Source organism: Mobula hypostoma, chromosome 2, assembly GCF_963921235.1.
Source record: "Mobula hypostoma chromosome 2, sMobHyp1.1, whole genome shotgun sequence".
NCBI lineage: Eukaryota > Metazoa > Chordata > Chondrichthyes > Myliobatiformes > Myliobatidae > Mobula > Mobula hypostoma.
This window is the reverse complement of record NC_086098.1, coordinates 10,861,121-10,883,035: the sequence shown is the minus strand read 5'-3', so window position 1 is coordinate 10,883,035 and position 21,915 is coordinate 10,861,121. Positions and strand designations below refer to the sequence as shown.

At 42.5% G+C, this 21,915-nt stretch overlaps 1 protein-coding gene across 2 annotated transcripts in view; it reads right to left on the bottom strand.

Annotated features, from left to right (window-relative positions):
• The window catches only part of gprc6a (G protein-coupled receptor, class C, group 6, member A), a 44,722-nt gene that overhangs the window by 10,577 nt on the left and 12,230 nt on the right, over window positions 1-21,915 (bottom strand). Inside the window, exons 2-4 of one of the 2 annotated variants that reach the window (XM_063070153.1) lie at window positions 18,027-18,330; window positions 11,970-12,806; window positions 7,291-7,494 (exon numbers count right to left, since the gene is read on the bottom strand). In XM_063070153.1, the coding sequence (XP_062926223.1) occupies window positions 7,291-7,494; window positions 11,970-12,806; window positions 18,027-18,330 (1,345 nt within the window). The remainder of the gene's footprint in view (window positions 1-7,290; window positions 7,495-11,969; window positions 12,807-18,026; window positions 18,331-21,915) is intronic. The other variant, XM_063070160.1, reaches the window with a different exon arrangement.

Genomic DNA, 21,915 nt, shown 5'->3' with positions numbered 1-21,915 from the left:
TAGGAAACGCTTCCTCCCCTCTGCTTTCAGATTCCTGAATGGACAATAAAGCCATGAACATTTCCTTACTATTTCTGGCCTTTTTCTGCACTATGTATATATCGAGTGATGGATAGAGATAGAGATACACACTGTATATGTATGTATAGATATTTCAGAATCAGAATCAGATTTAGTATCACCGGCACATGTTGTGAAATTTGATGTTTGCAGCAGCAATACATTGCAAGACATAATAAAAAGTACTATAAATTACAATAAAATTATGTAAGTAGTGCAAAGAGAAAGCGAATAAGAGAAAAGACGCGAGGTAGTGATCATGTGCTGGTTCATTATTCAGTCAGCTGGAGGGGTAAAAGATCCTCCTAATATGTTGAGTGTGGGTCTTCGGGCTCCAGTGCCTCCTCCCTGATAGTAGCAACGGGAAGAGGGCACGTCCTGCGTGACGGGTTCCTTACTGATGGATGCCGCCTTTCTGAAGCACCGCCTTTTGAAGATGTCCTGGATGCTGGGGAGGGCAGTGGAATCACTTCAGAGTTAAAATGAGTGATGTTATCCATGCCCGTTTAGGTGCTTGGTAACTTGCTTTCATCAAAGAAATCATATACAAGTTCAGGATCACATCTTTTCCGTCAAAATTACCATGATATTCTTCGCATTATTTATGTACATCAAAGTTCAAAGTACATTTATCATCAGAGCAAATGACTGTGAAATTTGGTGTGTGATTTGTATTTAGTTCCACTTTCTGATATCTTTCAGGAAGAATATTAGAGAGAGGGAAACTCATATAGACCATACCCTGCTCTGGCATTCAATAAATTCAAACCTGGTCTTTTACCACAGCACGAATCCCAAGGGAACCTTAATAGCTAAAGATCTATCAATCACTGTCTTCAATATAGTGTGAGCTGAGCAGGCTTCTGCAGCTCTCCTGGGCAGAGAATTCCAAACGTTCAACACCATCTGGAGAAGAAATTTCCATTCGTTTCGGTCCTGAATGGCTTCATTTGAGACTTTGAGCCCAGCCAGTGGAAACCAAGACTCAGAAAATTAATTTTTACCTAATTTATGAAAAAAATTGACTGCCACACCCAAATTAAATTATAAAACTGGTTTACACACACACACACACACACACACACACACACACACACAGCATCTATATATAATAATCAAACTTCTCCATGTTACCATGCTTGAAAGATTCAAGGAAATTAAAATCACTGCAAGTTTCCCTCGAAAATACTGCTGAGTTGTGGTGGTTCATGGCATCTAGAAAATTGCATTAAAAATGCACAATCTACCTGAAGGTCCAACCCAACAGTTTCACGTCATAGATGACTAGATTATGTCTGATTCGTTAAAATGTTGGGAGCATACAAATATGGATAGGAAGCAACAGTTCAGGAATTTGCCCTCTGAGATTTCTCCAGCATGTAATAGGATCATGGCTGATCTGGTTCTAACCAAAATTCAACTTCCCTTCCAAACCAAGTAATCTATCATCCAGTGCATACCAAGCATATACACTCATTGGCCACAATATTTGGTACTTCCTGTACCTATTAAAGTGTCCACCAAGTGTATGTTCATGGTCTCCTGCTGCTGTAGCCCATCCACTTCAAGGTTCAACATGTTGTGTGTTCAGAAATGCTCTTCCGCACACAACTGTTGTAATGCAAGTTTATTTGAGTTACTGTCACCTTCCTGTTAGCTTGAACCAGTCTGGCCATTCTCCTCCGACCTCTTGAATTAACAAGAGCTGATACTCACTAGGCTTTTATTTTTGTTTCTCGCACCCATTCCCTGTAAACTCTAGAGACTGTTGTGTGTGAAAATCCCAGGAGATCAGCAGTTTCTGAAATACTCAGATCACCCCATATGGCACCCGCTATTATTCCACAGTCAAAATCATTTAGATCACATTTCTTCCCCATTTTGATGTTTGGTCTGTATGACAACTGAACATCCTGACAATATCTGTATGTTTTTATGCAATGAGTTGCTGCCACATGATTGGCTGAATTGAAAGATAAAGATGCCCAGTCAGTGGCCACTTTATTAGGTACACCCGTACACTTGTTCATTCTCCCTTTACACTGCCCTTTAGGGAAGCTCAAGGAACTGATGTTTGGTAGCTAACTTTTCAAAAGAATTCCAAATAGATTTGTCAAATATTTTCTATTCATGAAACCGCGCTCTCTCTAACTATTGTAATTTTCTGACTTTTGTCAAGAAGCAAAGAGCCTATGATCTCCTGATCCCTGTTATTTGCGACAGAAACTGCAAAGGGAGATGGATTAAAGAGACCATTCATTAGAGAGTATAGAAGATCGAAATTATTTCAGTTAATGTTTTCAGAAGAGGGTATGGTGTACAATAAAATCTAATGTTAGGAAGATAAATTATAAGACAAGGGGATTATAAATTTTAGGTACAGAATTAGGCCATTCGGCCCATTGAGTCTGATCCACCATTCAATCATGGCTGATCAGCTGTGCATCTGGTATCATCTACATTTCTAGGATATGAGATTCAAAGTTGGATGGAAGATTAAGTGAGGGAGTGTCAGGAGATTAAGGCCTTTGCTGATGTCAAGGTCGTCAAGGTAGAGAGAAGGAAATGGATAAGGAATTTATTCATGGGAAAATATATAGTAGTGGATATCATGCTAAAGGCAAGTTTAAGGGTTAAGAGACCATAAGATAAGATATGGGAACAGAATTAGGCCATTTGTCCCATTGAGTCTGCTCCACCATTCCATCATTAGAAACATAGAAACACAGAAAACCTACAGCACAATACAAGCCCTTTGGCCCACAAAGCTGTGCCGAACATGTCCTTATCTTACAACTACCTAGGCTTGACCCACAGCCCTCTATTTTTCTAAGCTCCATGTACCTATCCAGGAGTCTCTTAAAAGACCCTATCGTTTCCGCCTCCACCACCGCCGCTGGCAGCCCATTCCACGCACTCACCACTCTCTGCGTAAAAAACTTACTCCTGACATCTCCTCTGTACCTACTTCCAAACACCTTAAAACTATGCCCTTTTGTGCTAGCCATTTCAGCCCTGGGAAAAAGCCCCTGACTATCCACATGATCAATGCCTCTCATTATCTTGTACACCTCTATCAGGTCACCTCTCATCCTCTGCAACATTACCTCTTGTCTCTTAAACTCAATCCCAAGATTGATGAAGGCCAATGCACCATATGCCTTCTTAACTATAGAGTCAACCTGCACAGTAGCTTTGAGTGTCCTATGGACTCGGACCCCAAGATCCCTCTGATCCTCCACACTGCGAAGAGTCTTGCCATTAATACTATATTCTGCCGTTATATTTGGCCTACAAAAATGAACCACCTCACACTTATCTGGGTTGAACTCCATCTGCCACTTCTCAGCCCAGTTCTGCATTCTATCAATGTCTCGCTGAAACCTCTGACAGCCCTCCACACTATCCATAACACCCCCAACCTTTGTGTAATCAGCAAATTTACTAACCCATCCCTCCGCTTCCTCATCCAGGTCATTTATAAAAATCACAAAGGCACACCACTGGTCACCGATCTCCATGCAGAATATGACCTGTCTACAACCACCCTTTGCCTTCTGTGGGCAAACCAGTTCTGGATCCACAAAGCAAGGTCCCCTTGGACCGTATGCCCCTTACTTTCTCAATAAGCCTTGCATGGGGTAGCTTATCAAATGCCTTGCTGAAATCCATATACACTACATCTACTGCTCTATCTTCATCAATGTGTTTAGTCACATCCTCAGAAAATTCAATCAGGCTCGTAAGGCATGACCTGCCTTCGACAAAGCCATGCTGACGATTGCTAATCATATTATGCATCTCCAAATGTTCATAAATTCTGCCTCTCAGGATCTTCTCCGTCAGCTTACCAACCACTGAAGTAAGACTTAATGGTCTATAATTTTCTGGGCTATCTTTACTCCCTTTCTTGAATAAGGGAACAGCATCCGCAACCCTCCAATCCTTTGGAACCTCTCCCGTCCTCATTGATGATGCAAAGTTCATCGTCAGAGGCTCAGCAATCTCCTCCCTCGCCTCCCACAGTAGCCTGGGGTACATCCCATCTGGTCCTGGTGACTTATCCAACTTGATGCTTTCCAAAAGCTCCAACATATCCTCCTCCTTAATATCTATATGCTCAAGCTTTTCAGTCTGATTCATTGTTGAATCATTTCTCTCTCAGCCCCAGTTTCCTGCCATATCCCTGTATCTCTTCATGTGCTGAATCTATTAACTTCTACCTTAAATATTCTCAATAACCTGGCCTCCACAGCCACTTATGGCTACAAATTACACAGATTCACCACTCTCTGGCTAAAGAAATTCCTTCTTATCTTCATTCCAAAAGGACACACCTCTATTTTGAGCCTGTGTCCTCTGGTCTTAGACTCTCCCACCATAGGAAATATCCCCTCCACCTCCACTCTATTGAAACCTTCTAATATTTGAAAGGTTTCTAAGATTTCCCCCTTAATTCTTTGGAATTCAAGTGAGTAAATCCCAGAGCCATCAAATGCTCCTCATATGATAAGCCTTTCAATCCTAGATTAATTTTCATATTTTAGAAGCAATTTAGGAAATAAGTTTTATTGAGGAGAGCAGAGGAAGAGAATTACTGGTGGTGGATGGTGTCGCAGTAGTCTATGTTGGGTAGGATGTGTCATTTGAATGCCTGTCTCCAGACGGCTGATATGAAGACTCCCTTCCAAGCTTTGCCTTGGAGAGGGATTGCCAGATGCCCAAAAGCTTACTTGAATAAGTGCATCACCCCTTCTGATGCCTGGCGGTCTCAGGCCTATGCTCATCCAGAGTGGGAAAGAAAGATGTGGAACAGGATTAAGAACTTTGAGGCCATGCATTGGTTGAAATAGAGGCCTCATACTCACAGAAGCAGTGCAAAACTTCATGAACTACATACCAGCCTGTGCCCTCAGTCACCTCCTCCCCCATCTACAGAAGAGCCTCTCCCCATTTTGGCCTCAATCGCCACCTGATAATCTGCAAAATCAGATCAGCAGCAAGTCATCCTCAACCCCACGGGGCTGTCAAACAGCAGAAGGGGAGGAAGGCGATAAGAAAGGTATTTTTGTTTGGTCAATTAATGGTCATGGGAGATGACAAAATTAAGGAATTTGCCTGGATCAAGATGGCACCAGTGAACTTCAGCAACTTTCTGTGGGCCACGTACAAAACTTCTGAAATACCTCTTTTGAATTACTCTCACTGCTATCTGCAGCTTGTAATTTGTCTTTCGTAGACTGGCTGTCCGCCTCGCTGGTGCAGTCTTCCATTGATTCTAATATGGCTATTGGACTTATTGAGTATGCCTGCAAGAAAATGAACCTCAGGATTGTAGATGGTGACACATATGTACTTTGAAAATAAATATACTTGGAACTTTGGACAGTTTATAGAAAGGGCAATGTTTAGAGAGAATGGGACGACAGTGATTATGGTGTGGCTGGTCCACAGAGTGTGCAATAGGAATTGAGATATTCTTCCAATCCAAAAACCTTGGAAAACTTCGATGGATGTGTTGAGGAGAGTGTGTTGACTGGCTGTATTATGGTCTGGTATGGGAACACCAATGCCTTTGAATGGAAAATCCTACAAAAGGTAGTGGATTTGGCACAGCACATAATGAGTAAAGCCCTGGCAACTACTGAGCACATCTACATGAAATGCTATTGTAGGAACACAGCATCTATCGAGGATCCTCACCACACAGGCCATGCTGTTTTCTCGCTGCTGCCATGAGGTAGAAGGTGCAAGAACCTCAGGACTCACACAGCCTGGTTCAAGAACAGTTATTACCCGTAACACCATAAGACATAGGAACAGAATTAGGCCATCTGGCCCATTGAGTCTGCTCCGCCATTCAATCATGACTGATCCTTTTTTTTTCTCCTCCTCAACCCCAGTTCCTGGCCTTCTCCCTGTAACCTTCGATGCCATGTCCATTCAAGAACTTATCAATCTCTGCCTTAAATACATCCAATGATCTGGACTCCACAGCTGCACGTGGCAACAAATTTCCACAAATTCACCATCCTCCGCCTAAAGAAATTCTTCTGTAAATCTGTTTTGAAAGGGCGCCCCTCTATCCTGAGGCTGTGCCCTCTTGTCCTAGACTCTCCCACCATGGGAAACATCCTTTCCACATCTACTCTGTCTAGGCCTTTCAACATTCGAAAGATTTCAATCAGATCCCCACTCATCCTTCAGAATTCCAGTGAGTTCAGACCCAGAGCAATCAAACGTTCCTCGTATGAAAACCCTTTCATTCCTGGATAACCCCTCAACCATCAGGGTCTTGAACAAAAGAAGATAATTACACTCATCTATTGTCAGAATCAGAATCATCTTTAATATCACTGGCATATATCGTGAAATTCGTTAACTTAGCAGCAGCAATTCGATGAAATACATGATAATATGAAAATATAAGTAAATCAATTGCAGTAAGTATATATATATGTATATAAGATAATTAAATTAAAAATAGTGCAAAAACAGTATAGTAATAAAAATGACGTTCCACAACCAATGATCTCACTTTAAGGACTCTTTTATCTTGTTATTTTGAGCACTCATTATTTATTGCTATTTATTTAGATTTGTATTTGCACGGTTTGTTGATTTCTATGCTCTTGCTCTTTTATTGATCCTATTTACAATTACTATTCTATGGATTTTCTGAGTATGCCCACAGGAAAAAGAATCTCAGAGCTGTATGTGGAAGCATGTAGGTACTGTAATAATAAATTTTACTTTGAATTTTGAACTTGGTTGACATGTATGTTTGCTTAACAGCTACATGCAGATTAGGTATACATTTGTACCGGTAGTTATGAGAGTATATATTAAAATCGGGTATTATATTAAAAGCGCGTGGCCAAGTGGTTAAGGCATTCGTCTAGTGATTTGAAGGTTGCTAGTTCAAGCCTTGGCTGAGGCAATGTGTTGTGTCCTTGAGCGAGGCACTTAACCACACATTACTCTGCGACGACACCGGTGCCAAGCTGTATGGGTCCTAATGCCCCTCCCTCGGACAACATTGGTGTTGTGGAGAGGGGAGACTTGCAGCATGGGCAACTGCTGGTCTTCCATACAACCTTGCCCAGGCCTGCGCCCAGGAAACCTTCCAAGGCGCAAATCCATGGTCTCATGAGACTAACGGATGCCTATACAGTATATAATGTATAACTATAATGTATAAACTATAATGTATAAACTATATAAAATTACCTTTAAAAGGTTGAACTGTGGATTCTTAATTATAAATTTATTCTTCTGGATATCATACTCTGCAACTACGTTATTAAATTCCATCTTTCCATTGATTGATTTCCACATGAGGATATCATACCCAGAGATAAAATCTCCTGAAGTATTAAAATAGATTCTATAGCCGTCTTCAGTTATATTCACTTTCTTCAATGTGTCCAGTAGCTGTAGGAAAATTCAAAGCATACAATGTATATCTTTTGTTAAGGGAATATTGCCTTGGTAATATTGTCTCGTAATAATTGGAATATTGTCTTCACCATTTACACCTCAGACTTCAACTACTGCACAGAGTCTTGTCGTCTTCAGAAGTTTTCTGATGACTCTGCCATAGTTGGATGCATCAGCAAGGGAGATGAGGCTGAGTACAGGGCTACAGTAGGAAACTTTGTCACATGATGTGAGCAGAATTATCTGCAGCTTAATGTGAAAAAGACTAAGGAGCTGGTGGTAGACCTGAGGAGATCTAAGGCACCGGTGACCCCTGTTTCCATCCGGGGGGTCAGTGTGGACATGGTGGAGGATTACAAATACCTGGGGATACAAATTGACAATAAACTGGACTGGTCAAAGAACACGGAGGCTGTCTATTAGAAGGGTCAGAGCTGTCTCTATTTCCTGAGGAGACTGAGGTCCTTCAACATCTGTCGGACGGTGCTGAGGATGTTCTACGAGTCTGTGGTGGACAGTGCTATCATGTTTGCTGTTGTGTGCTGGGGCAGCAGGCTGAGGGTAGCAGACACCAACAGAATCAACAAACTCATTCGTAAGGCCAGTGATATTGTGGGGATGGAACTGGACTCTCTGACGGTGGTGTCTGAAAAGAGGATGCTGGCCAAGTTGCATGCCATCTTGGACAATGTCTCCCATCCACTACATAATGTACTGGGTGGGCACAGGAGTACATTCAGCCAGAGACTCATTCCACCGAGATGCAACACAGAGCGTCATAGGAAGTCATTCCTGCCTGTGGCCATCAAACTTTACAAATCCTCCCTTGGAGGGTCAGACACCCTGAGCCAATAGGCTGGTGCTGGACTTATTTCCTGGCATAATTTACATATTACTATTTAATTATTTATGGTTTTATTACTATTTAATTATTTATGGTGCAACTGTAACGAAAACCAATTTCCCTCGAGATCAATAAAGTATGACTATGACTATGACTATAACATGAATCAACATCAAATTATTGCTCTAATATTGTACAATAGAAGTTATGAAAAAGAAACCCTATATCTAATATATTGCTGGTCAACATGGTAGTGTAGTGGTTAGTGCATCTCTTTATAGCGCAAGCAACTGGGGATCAATTCCCATCGCTGTCTGTAGGTTCATTCTTGCTTATTTCTGCCAAGTGTCATAGAAAAGTACAGCATGGAACCAGGCCCCTTGGCCCATCTAGTCCATACCATCCCACTTAAACTGCCTACTCCCATTAACCTACACCAGGATCATAGCCCTCCACACCCCTACCATCCATGTATCTATCCAAACTTCTCTTAAATGTTGAAATCGAGCTCGCAAGCACCACTTGCGCTGGCAGCTCGTTCCACACTCTCGCCACCCTCTGAGTGTCCGACCCAGCCTCAGAGGAAAAAGCCTGCTTACGTTGACCCCATCTATACCCCTCATAATTCTGTATATTCTGTCAAATCTCCTCTCAATCTTCAACGTTCCAAAACCTAGTAATCTTTCCGTAAAACTCAGGTCTTCCAGACCCGGCAACAGCCTTGTAAATTTTCCCTGTACTCTTTCAACCTTATTGACATCTTTCCTGTAGGCAGGTGGCCAAAACTGCACCCAATACTCCAAGTGCTCTGGTTTCCTTGCACATCCTAAGGATGTACAGCTTCGTAGGTGAATTGGTCACAGGGGTGTCATTGGGTGTTGTGGAAACTTTGCGCCAGAAGGGCCTGTAACTGTGCTCTAAATTTAAGAAAAAATAATTTAAAAATAACAAAGATTAACAAACAACCACAGTGTGAAAGAAATCAAATTGTGCAAATGAAAAAAACACTGAGAACGTGAGTTGGAAATAGTCCTTGAGAGTGAATTTGCAGGTTGTAGAATGTGTCAGAATGTTAATGAATGGTAATGCTGGGAAATAATTGTTGACTATGAGACTATACAACATATGAGCAGAGTTAGGCCTTTGGCTCATTGAGTCTGCTCTGTCATTTCATCATGGCTGATCCATTTCCCTCTCAGCCCTAATGTCCTGCCTTCTCCTCGTTTCCCTTTATGCCCTGACTAATTAAAAATATATCAATCTCTGCCTTAAATATACCCAATGACGGCCTCCACAGCTGCTTGTGGAAACGAATTCCATAGATTCACCACTTTCTGGCTAAGGAATTTCATCCTCATCTCCATTCTAAAAGAACGCCCCTCTATTCTGAGGCTATATCTTAGGCTTCCCCACCATAGGAAACATCCTTTCCACACCCACTTTTTGAGGCCATTCACCATTCGATAGGTTTCAATGAGGTCACCTCTTATTCTTCTGAATTCCAGTGAGCCATCAACGCTCTTCATATGACAAGCCTTGCAATCCCAGAATCAATTTTGTGAACCTTCTTTGACCCCTCTCCAATGTTGTAAGTAAATGCTTTGAGAGGCTGGTTAAAGACTACATCTGCAGCATGCTACCACCCGCAATGGACTCCCTGCAATTCGACGACTGATGGAACCGGTCTATGCCATAGGCACAGCACAACACACCATCCTCACTCACCTGGAGAAGAGAGATTCATACCTTAGAATGCTGTTCCTGGACTACAGGTCAGCATTCCACACCATAACTCCCTCCAGACTTGACAGGAAGCTCAGAGACCTCGGCCTGCACCCCACCTTGTGCAGCTGGATCCTAGACTTCCTATCGGATCGCTGACAGGTGGTAAGGATGGGCTCCCTCACCTCTGCCCCTCAACACAGGTGCCCCCCCCAGGGTTGTATCCTGAGTCCCCTTTTCTACTCCGTTTACACCCACGATTGTGCTGCCACACACAGCTCCAATCTGCTGATCAAATTCACAGATGACATGACTTTGATTGGCCTTATTTCTATGAGTGATGAGGCAGCCTACAGAGGAGTTTGACACCTTGGCACAGTGGTGCCGGGATAACAACTGCTCCCTCAATGTCCAAAAAACAAAAGAGCTGGTTGTGGATTACAGGAGGAATAGAGACAGGCTCGTCCCAATCAACATCAAACGGACTACAACTGAGAGGGTGAGCACTTTCAAGTTCCTCGGTAGACACAACACCGAAGATCTCACCTGGAGTATACACACTGTCTGTGAGGCAAAAAAAGCACAACACCGTCTCTGCCACCTCAGGCGACTGAAGAAGTTCGGCATGAGCCCCAACATCCTCAAGACCTTCTACATTGAGAGCATCCTGTCTGGCTGTATCAGCGCCTGGTACAGGACCTACACCAACCTTGAACGCTGGGCATTTCAGAGAGTGGTACGGACAGCCCAGCGCATCTCTGGATGTGAACTTTTCTCCATTGAGGACATTTACAGCAGCAGTTACAGAAAGAAGGCCTGGAAGACCATCGGGGACACCTGTCACCCCAACCATAAGCTGTTTCAGCTGCTTCCGTCTGGCAAACGGTATTGTGGCATTTAAGATTGGACCAACAGGCTACGGGACAGCTTCTTACTACAAGCCTTTAGACTTATAAATTCACATGCCTGTACATTGTGGTGGAGTTATAACGCAAAGATTTATATTCCCCCATGTTGTGGGATGGATGTAAGATTTAAATAAATAAATATATTAAGTAAATGAGGGGCCAAAATCTGCTCACAATACTCCAGGTGAGTCCTCACCAGTGCCTTATAAAGCCTCAACCTTACATCCTAGTTCTCTCGTAATGAATGCTAGCGTCACATTTACTTAGAAGAGAGGACCAAAGCTCATGGTTTTGTTAAAAGTGATCTCATTTACAATAACAACATTCAAGATTCAAGATTCATTTATTATCAAAGAATGTATAAATTATACAACCTTGAGGTTTGCTTGCTCACAGGTAGCCCCAAAGCAAGAAATCGGAAAGAACCCAAATAGATAGATAGATAGATAGATAGATAGACATACTTTAGTGATCCCGTGGGAAATTGGGTTTCGTTACAGTTGCACCAACCAAGAATAGAGTATAAATGTAGCAATTTAAAACCATAAATAATTAAATGATAATATGTAAATTGTGCCAGATGGAAATAAGTCCAGGACCAGCCTATTGGCTCAGGGTGTCTGACCCTCCAAGGGAGGAGTTGTAATGTTTGATGGCCACAGGCAGGAATGACTTCCTATGACGCTCTGTGTTGCATCTCGGTGGAATGAGTCTCTGGCTGAATGTACTCCTGTGCCCACCCAGTACATTATGTAGTGGATTAAAGAATAAAAATAAAAATAAAGGACCAACCCTCGATGCCAATAAAAAAAAATAAATTATGCAAACAATTGAAGAGGACAACAGCACTCTGAACCAAAATTGAGTCCTCAGATCCAAATCCCGGAGTAGGCTGAAGGTATTGATTATCGGTTCATCATATTAGCATCATATTAAGTGTCTGCATCAATTATACAATTAGTCTGTGAGAAGGGGTACTGACCTACAAGACTTACCTCCCAAGGTGCAAAATCTAATGACCGTTGGCAAATCTCTTCATTGCATTGTAGGAGAGTGTGGAGTGCATGTGCAACAGCAACTACTGACCACTGTATACTTGAAGTAATACCTGGTTCGATGTTTTTCAGTAGGAAGTCATTTTGCTGGGATTGCAATTGCATATCATTGGTGACAGCATCATAATTCTGAAATCTCTCATCTGCAATACATGTATCTATATCTTTACTTTGATCACCCTTACAAGAGTTGTAAAACATGTAATAATTCTTTAAAAAGGAGTTTGGATGTGTCAAACTAAGTGACAAATTTTTCATGTAGTTTTCAAACTTTGAGATATTCCCTTTTTGAAATGCAAATCCCACGATATCCCCAATGTTATGAATTGTTTCCAGGCGAGTGATGTTATTGTTACTCGACCAGCTGTCACTGGCAATCCAGACTTTGCTCAAGTTGTGAACACCTAAGATTTCGAATAGCTCGATGACATGAGACGCTCTAGCAAACATAACGATGACGTTCGCCCGTGTCTTGTTGATGATGGTGTTTGCTACTTCTTTTATCCTGGAAGTCGTTACCCGATCTGACGAGTAAAATGGAATGACCTCACGGAAAGCAATGCATATGCCCAGTCTCTCTGCCTCAGAAATGAAGTCGTCTATCCCTGAACGGCTGTAGTCATCGTCGCTTGCAATCGTTCCCACCCAGTTCCAATCAAAGGTGTGAACCAAATTGGCTATGGCTTTACTCTGAAAGCTGTCACTTGGGATGGTTCTCAGGAATGCAGGGAATCGAATCTTATCGCTCAGAATTTTAGCCGAAGCCGAGTAGCTGATCTGTAAAAGATTCAGATGGTCAAAAGCAAAGCCTCACTTTGAAGTCCAAGTTTATTTATTTATTGAGATACAGCATGGAATAGGCTCTTTCCGACCCTTCGAACCACACTGTCCAGCAGTCCTCCAATTCACGGGACAATTTACAATGACCAATTTACCCACCAACCAGTAGGTCTTCGGACTGTGCGAGGAAAGTAGAGCACCCAGAGGAAACCCACATGTCACGTGGAGAACATGCAAACTCCTTATTGGCATCAGTGGGACTGTAAAATGTTGTGCTAACTACTACCCTCCCGTACCACGGTATATCTATATTCCAGATAAAGGAATGTGATTAAATTAAAACCGGCCTCTTACAAACCAAGTTAGAATATGTTATATTAGGGAATAAGAAAATGAACAAATAAATAAAGATGTGTCTTTAGCTTTACGGAAGAATAAGAATCAGGTTTATTCTTATTCTCAGTCCGAAAAGAGAACAGTTTATTCCCTCATAGACACTGCTTGGTTGTGAAATTCCTCCAGCATGTTTTGTATGTTGCTCTGGTTATTTTGATAACTTCTAGCGTGTTTGTTCAAAATTGTCTTTTACCCATGACTTTGTGGTATATCTTGTCTTCAGCTTAATTGATCGTCTTGTACGGGTGTTAGGTGATGTTCCCTCTAACTTGTAATGACTATGTGCGCAAAAATCTTGAGCTGGGGCAATTTTTTTACCCCGTGATAACAACATGCGGTACTAAATAATTTCTTCAATAAAAACAGTATAAATAAGCCAGTTCTAAAATCTGCAGACAAATCATTGCAAACTCCACGTTGTCAACACCATCTGCATCAGAAACTGGAAAAGGCAATGTGATTGTGTACAATCGTGAAATATACTTAACTTGCCAGCGAGGTAGATGGTGATAACCATTCATGTGTAGTTTGAATTGCTTTGTGTGCTACCAGCAAAAGAGTGCACTCACACTCGCACACCTTACAGGGAACGTTGGTACTGGAGTGGAGGTACATTTCCACCAAAGGAGGTGTAAAGTGCCCCTTCCCTCCGCTGGCCTGCAGGTCACCCATAAGACAAAGGAGCAGAAGTCGGCCATTCGGCCCATCAAGTCTGCTCCGCCATTTTATCATGAGCTGATCCATTCTCCCATTTAGTCCCACTCCCCCACCTTCTCACCATAACCTTTGATGCCCTGACTACTCAGATACCTATCAATCTCTGCCTTAAATACACCCAATGACTTGGCCTCCACTGCCGCCCGTGACAACAAATTCCATAGATTTACCACCTTCTACCCTTGGGCAAGGTGTAGCATCTGCTCAGTACCCCTCCCCCAATCCAGGGTCACATGAAGCCGTGGGAGCAGGTGATGGGTGCCCTGGTTATGCGACCACTGATCCAGGCAGACAGATTGACAATGGCTGGGGTCACCCATCGTGTAAAGACACTGCCCTGAAGAAAGCAATAGCAAACCACTACAGTAGAAAAGTTTACCAAGAGCAGTCTTGGTCATGGAAAGATCAGGATTGTCTCCATCATACAATACGGCACATAATGATGATGTCACATGATATGGCACATGATAATGATCTGGAATGTGTTGTTTTGCAGCTGCAGCAGCACAGAGAGATGAAATCACTTGTAATGGCTTCTTTGTAATGTTTCACTGCTGATGTAACGGATTCTCTGTAGCAGCAATGTTTGGGTTATGGCTAGGAGATAATGGGGTTTGGTATGCAGGGATTAGCCAATGAGGAAATGCTGTTCTTTCTTGTACATCTGGGAGCCAGGTTTTCGCAGTTCTTTGTCGAGGACGGATGAAGAGGGAAGGCACGTGTGGAGAGATCTGGTAGACCACCGGACATAGTGGACTGGGATCTGAGGGTCCAAAGGTTGGCGACATTCGGAGGAGATCGATGGTGGAAGAATGACTACTGAGTGAACTCCAACTGGGACTTTGACTTTGACTTGGGTCCTTTTTTTATTTCTAACCCTATATTCAGATTAAGGTTCATAAAGTCTATCATTTAATTGCATATGGTGTACTGTCTGACATTTTGCGTTGTGGGTTTGTAAATGGGGGTACATTACACAGCATCCACACAAACGTGTTTACCCAGTTTGGCGGGGTCGAAGGCTGATTCCCCTAGACGAACGCGAGCTGGGAGAGCCTGAGGGTTACACACTGAAGGCATCAAAAATTAAATAATGAAAAAAAGGAGTAATGAGGTAGCGTTCATGGGTTCATGGACTATGGAGAACACTGATAGCAGAAGGGAAGAAGCTCTTGAAAATGGCAATGTAATATATAGCATTCACTCAGTAAAACTCTTAGGCACAGATATATATATATATATAGCAGCTAGGGTGCCTCAGACTTCTATATATATAGTGAGCCACACTGGCTATACGTGCCTAAGACTTTTGCAGTGTGCTTTTGTAATTTCATGTATTGCACCATCCTGCTGATGTAAAAAAAACACAAATTTCGTGGCATATGTGAGTGATGATGAACCTATTCTGATACGGGTCTCTATTGAGGACTGAGAGTGGGAAGGGAGCAGGGAGAGGGGACTAATTTATTTATTTTTATTGAGTTGCAGTGTAGAGAATGACCTTCGAACCATGCGCCCAGCAACTCCCCCAATTCCATCCTAGCCTAATCGCGGGACAATTTACAATGGCCAATTCACCTACCAACCGATACGTCTTTGGACTGTGGGGGGAAAAGCGGAGCATCCGGAGAAAACGCACGCGATCACGGGGATAACGTACAAACTCATTACAGTCAGCGGCGTGAAATTGAACCTGGGTAGCTGGTACTGTAAACGTTGTGCTACCCTGTACACGACCATGAAAAAGGGAAAGGAGAGGGGAGGAGCAGAAAGCACCAGAGAGGCAGTCTGTAATGATCAATAAAACAATTGCTTTGAATCAAATTATCTTGCCTGGTGTTTCAAGGCTGGGGGTGTCATATAACGTAGAGTACTATGCAAAAGCTTTAGCTACCCTAGCTATATTTTTTTATATATTTGTTTACAATATATATTAATGACTTAGATGAGGGAATTAAATGCAGCATCTCCAAGTTTGCGGATGACACGAAGCTGGGTAGCAGTGTTAGCTGTGAGGAGAATGCTAAGAGGATGCAGGGTGGCTTGGATAGGTTAGGTGAGTGGGCAAATTCATGGCAGATGCAATATAATGTGGATAAATGTGAGGTTATCCACTTTGGTGGCAAAAACAGGAAAACAGATTATTATCTGAATGGTGGCCGATTAGGAAAAGGGGAAGTGCTACGAGACCTGGGTGTGATTATACACCAGTCATTGAAAGTGGGCATGCAGGTACAGCAGGCGGTGAAAAAGGCGAATGGTATGCTGGCATTTATAGCGAGAGGATTCGAGTACAGGAGCAGGGAGGTACTACTGCAGTTGTACAAGGCCTTGGTGAGACCACACCTGGAGTATTGTGTGCAGTTTTGGTCCCCTAATCTGAGGAAAGACATCTTTGCTATAGAGGGAGTACAAAGAAGGTTCACCAGATTGATTCCTGGGATGGCAGGTCTTTCATATGAAGAAAGACTGGATGAACTGGGCTTGTACTCGTTGGAATTTAGAAGATTGAGGGGGGATCTTATTGAAACGTATAAAATCCTAAAGGGATCGGATAGGCTAGATGCAGGAAGATTGTTCCTGATGTTGGGGAAGTCCAGAACGAGGGGTGACAGTTTGAGGATAAGGGGAAAGCCTTTTAGGACCGAGATGAGGAAAAACTTCTTCACACAGAGAGTGGTGAATCTGTGGAATTCTCTGCCACAGGAAACAGTTGAGGCCAGTTCATTGGCTATATTTAAGAGGGAGTTAGATATGGCCCTTGTGGCTAAAGGGATCAGGGGGTATGGAGGGAAGGCTGGTACAGGGTTCTGAGTTGGATGATCAGCTATGATCATAGCGAATGGTGGTGCAGGCTCGAAGGGCTGAATGGCCTACTCCTGCACCTATTTTCTATGTTTCTATGCTTCTATATATATGTGCCTAAGACTTTTGCACCGTACTGTAGCTCTAGAATTTATTCACCTATTCATTTATCCTCTTTCTAATTTTAATTTTGTTTGATTCTAAACATGCATAATCTAGTAAAATTCGAGCTATGTGCCACTCTATACCGTACAAATGTAAACAAAACCATCAGAGATTGCAGCAACACACACAAAATGCTGGAGGAACTCAAGAGTGTCAGTCGACATCTGTAAAAGGAATAAACAGTCGACGTTTTGGGCCAAGATTCATCAGTGGGACTGGAAAGGAAAGGGGAAGAAGCCGGAATTAAAGGGTGAGAGGACGAGAAGGAGTACAAGCTGGAAGGCGATAGGTAATGCCAACTGGGTGGGGGGGAGGAAGGATGAAGTGAGAAGCTGGGAAGTTATAGGAGGAAAAGGTGACCGGCTGAAGAGGATGGAATCTGATGGGAGAGGAGAGTGGTCTATGGGACAAAGGGAGGAAGGATGGGCACCAAGGGGAGGGGGTAGGCAGGCGAGGAGAAGAGGTAAGAGGGGAGACAGGGTGGGGAATGGAAGAGGAGGGGTGCGGGAGGGGATCAGCTCTTGTGTTCATTATTGAAGGATAGTGTAGGGCGAGTGCGTGGCCTGCTGAGTTCCTCGAGCATTTTGTGTGAATTGTTTGGATTTCCAGCATCTGCAAGTTCTCTCTTGTTTGTGATTTCTCCACCCAAATCTGTATCTCTAGCAGGCTTCTACACAGTCCACAACACCACCGATAATGGTTCGTCAAAGGGGGAAATTTTTTTTACCAGAATGAGGAATTGATATTCATGCCATCATGTTGGAAGCTACCCAAATGGAATATGAAGTGCTGCAGGTTGCCAGCCTGCAGGATAATCAACTGACCTCATCCCCCCTTCTCCACCCATTTGGCTTCTCGTATCATCTTCGAGCTTGTATTCCCCACTCTTCCCCACTTTCCTTTCCAGTCCTGATGAAGGGCCTAGGCCTGAAATATCGACTGCTTATCACCCTCTAGAAATGCTGCCGGACTTGTTGAGTTCCTCCAGCACTTTGATGTGTTTCTCTGAATTTCCAACAGCAGCAGAATCTCTTGTATTTCATGATCAGCAAGACCATATGAGCTCAGAGCAGGAGCGAAAAGTAAATATTTTATAGGTAACTGTAAACTGTCACACTCTGATGATTTCATTACCTGGGGCATAAGGTTTATGTTCAGTAATCGTGCCACTGAAATGCTAACTTCTGACGTAGCAGCTCCTATAACTGCCTTAACTGCTGGCAGGTAATCTGTATAATTACAGTGAACTTCAACGCAGTTATCGGAAGAGTTGGCTTTAGAAAGAAACTTCAGGACTGCCCTCAGTGCCATCGTGGGTGACGTACAGGTGTCATATATTTGGTATCCCAGTTTGATTCCAGGTAACAGAGTCGAATTGTTTATCATCTCTATGGAGTGGACCATGGCAAGAATTTTTATCAGACCTCGCACGTCAAACCTGAATATCAGGGAGGAAAGTGAAGAGAAATAAAAATTACTAACTTATGCAGAAGGCATACATTAATAGTAGTATAATCACTGTTCCCTCTGACTGTGCAGGTGCGCAGCTGCACAGTAACTGAAATGCTCCCACACACGTAGCCTTTGTTGCTGTGCAGCTGGAATTCTCTTTTATATATAATGTCAATATAATTTTGAAATTATGCTAATATAATTTCAAAGCAGGATAGACCAAGGTTGATGTTCTGTAATTGGATTTTCAGAAGGCCTTTGACAAGGTGCCGCACATGAGGCTGCTTGACAAGATTGGAGCCCATGGTATTACAAGAATGATTCTAGCATAGGTAAAGCAGTGGCTGATTGGCAGGAGGCAAAGAGTGGGAACAAAGGGAGCCTTTTCTGGTTGGCTGCCAATGTCTAATGGTCTTCTACAGGGTTCTGTGTTGAGACCACTTCTTTTTATGTTGTATGTCAATGATTCAGATAATGGAATTGATGGCTTTGTTACAAAGTTTGCGGATGATATGAAGATAGGTAGAGAGGCAGGTAGTTTTGAGGAAGTAAAGAGGCTACAGAAGGTCTTAGACAGATTAAGAGAATGGGCAAAGAAGTGACAGATGAAATACAGTGTCAGGAACTGTATGGTCATGCACTTTAGTAAAAGAAATAAAAGGGTAGATTATTTTCTAAATTGAGATAAAGTTCAAAAACCTGAGGTGCAAAGGGACTTGGGAATCTTTGTGCAGGATTCCCTAAAAGTTAATTTAAGTTGCAAGTTGAGTCTATGGTGAGGAAGGCAAATGAGATGTTAGCATTCATTTCAAGGGGACTAGAATATAAAAGCAAAGGTGTCATGTTGAAACTTTATAAAGCACTGGTGAGGATTCACTTGGAGTATTGTGAGCAGGTTTGGGCCCCTTATAATAGAAAGGATGTGCTGAAACTGGAGAGGTTTCAAAGGAGGTTCATGAAAATGATTCCAGGATTGAATGACTTGTATATGGAAATGTTTGCTGGCTCTGGGCCTGTATTCTCAGAAGAATGAGGGGTGACCTCATTGAAACCTATCAAATGGTGAAAGGCCTTGACAGAGTGGATGTGGAGAGAATGTTTCCTGTGGTGGGAGACTCTAAGACCAGAGGACACAACCTCAGAATAGAGGGACATTCTATGAGATGAGGAGAAATTTCTTTAGCCAAGAAGTGGTGAATCTGTGGAATTTGTTGCCATAGGCAGCATTGTAGGCCAAGTCTTTATGTATACTTAAGGCAGAGTTTGACAGATTCTTGATTGGTCATGGTATGAAGGGATACGGGGAGTACGCAGGAGAATGGGGGTGAGAGGAAATTGGATCAGCCATAATAAAATGGTGGAGCAGACCGAATGGGCCAAATGGCTTATTTCTGCTCCTATACTGCATCTTATGGTCTTAGAAATTTGAAATCTATGTTAATATAATTGCAAAATACCCATTAATTATGTATTAATGAATAAATCCACAAATTTTTAAATAATAAATGTTTACCTTTACTTCGAAACCTTTTATAGCTTCAACATTATATTGTCAGTGTTTCAAGTTACATTACTGTTATAAATTGTAACAATAAACACAGAATGGAAGTTGGTAGTTCATTCAGCGAACTACTAGCTCGCTGAATGCCAATGCCAACTAGTCTAAACATTTTATTTTTACCATTGTGCCTGTCAGTTGTTTTGACCATCTGACCTTGTATACTTGTCTTCTAAGTTGTGGTTTGTGTTTGTCTGAAGTGCATATTACAAAAAAAAATTAAAATGCAACACAGTTTACAGGCTATGTAAAACTTTCATGATAAGAGCAATGGTTGGTCTGTTCAGCTGTAAAACGTAAAGCATCTGTTCAGCTGTAAAACGTTGATTATAATCCTTGTACTGTGGATGACACGGTAGTGTACAATGCCTACAACCTGAATTCAATTCCACCCATGCCTGTAAGGAGTTTGTATGTTCTCCCTGTGATGGGATGGATTTCCTTCCACATTGTAAAGACGTACAGGATGGTAAGTTGGGGCTAGATGTATGCCAACACTTACAGCTCCCCCCAGCACAATTCTTGGACTGTATTGGTCATTGAGGCAAACGACACCTTTCACTGTATGTTTCAAAGTTCGAAGTTCAAAGTAAATTTATTATCAAAGTAAATATATCACACCAAGTACTACCCTGGGATACATTTTCTTGCGAGCATTCCTAGTAGCATAAAGAAGTGTAATAGAATCAATGGAAAACAACACACAAAGACTGACAAATTGTGAAAATCCAAAAAGAAACAAGTAATAACTATGAGTAGATAAATAACACTAAATTGTTATTAAAGTACTAAATCAATGACACTACATCAATGTTTTGATGTTCATGTGAAAAATAAGTTTTGATCTTTTTGTTATTTCTATTTTTATTCTGATCATGAAAGCTACTTGGCCAGGATAATTATTATTCTGATCAACACAAAGAGCTTCTAATTGTGCATTATCTTAAATTATTTATTTTTTTATGCTTTCTGCCTGTTCTTCTTGTCTTGTTTGTGTTGCGGAAACTGTTAGAGCCTGTGATGTGTAGTTTGGAAGTTCATCGAATGGTCTGTGTGCCTGGAGAGCTGCTTCGTGGAGCTCAGAGATGTGGGCCCGAAAAGGACCAAGACCACGGGCTGACTTGCGGAAAAGACCAGAGGCGGGACGTGGGGTCATGAACGACTCCGTGTCAAAGCAGCGAGGAAGGTTGAAACATTGAGGTGAATGCGGAGGAGATCAGTGATTGCTCGCAACAGAGGCCACTGGGTTGGCAGCGTTCTGACTGGTCAGCGATCGCTCCCCAAGGAGCCCACTGAGGTGAATGTGGAGGGGGTCAGCGACTGTACCCAATGCAGGCCAGATGGTCACCGATCGCTCCCCAAGGAGTCCACCGAGGTGTGAGTTCTGAGTCACGGAAGGACTGTTCAGTGTCCTGAGATTTATGTGATTGGACTGTACTTTATATTGGTCTCCTTCAGTTTTTTGTCGTTTTCTTTCTTGTGACCAATTTGCGAGTGGGTGATCTATTAATTCTTGGTGTGTGTTGGGGATGGGTGGGTGCGACGGTTTTTCTCGTAGTTCTTTTTTGTGAGTGGGGGGTAGGGGCTTGTTATTGTCACTTCTTTCTGCGGGGGAAGGGTTGGGGACTTGTTGTTATTGTCACTGTTTTTTTCTTGCAGGGGAGAGGTGGAGGTTTTGATGCTATTGTTGCTGTTTTTTCTGTGGGGGTGGGGTAGTAGGGGATTTTGGGGTTCACGAGTTATGTTTCTTTTTTTGATGTGGGGGCAGAGTTGATGTATTCTCTTTCTGTATCTCATGGCTATCCGGAGAAGACAGATATCAGGGTTGTATTGTACATGCATGCCTTAACAATAAAATGAACCTTCAAACCTTTGTTGAGTGTTCTAGTGGGCGAGTCTAGGATCAGAGAGTCAAGCCTCAGATTACAAGGATATCCATTTAGAACGAAGATGTGGAGGAATTTCTTTAGTCAAAGTGTGATGAATCTGTGGAATTCTGTGCCACAGACAGTT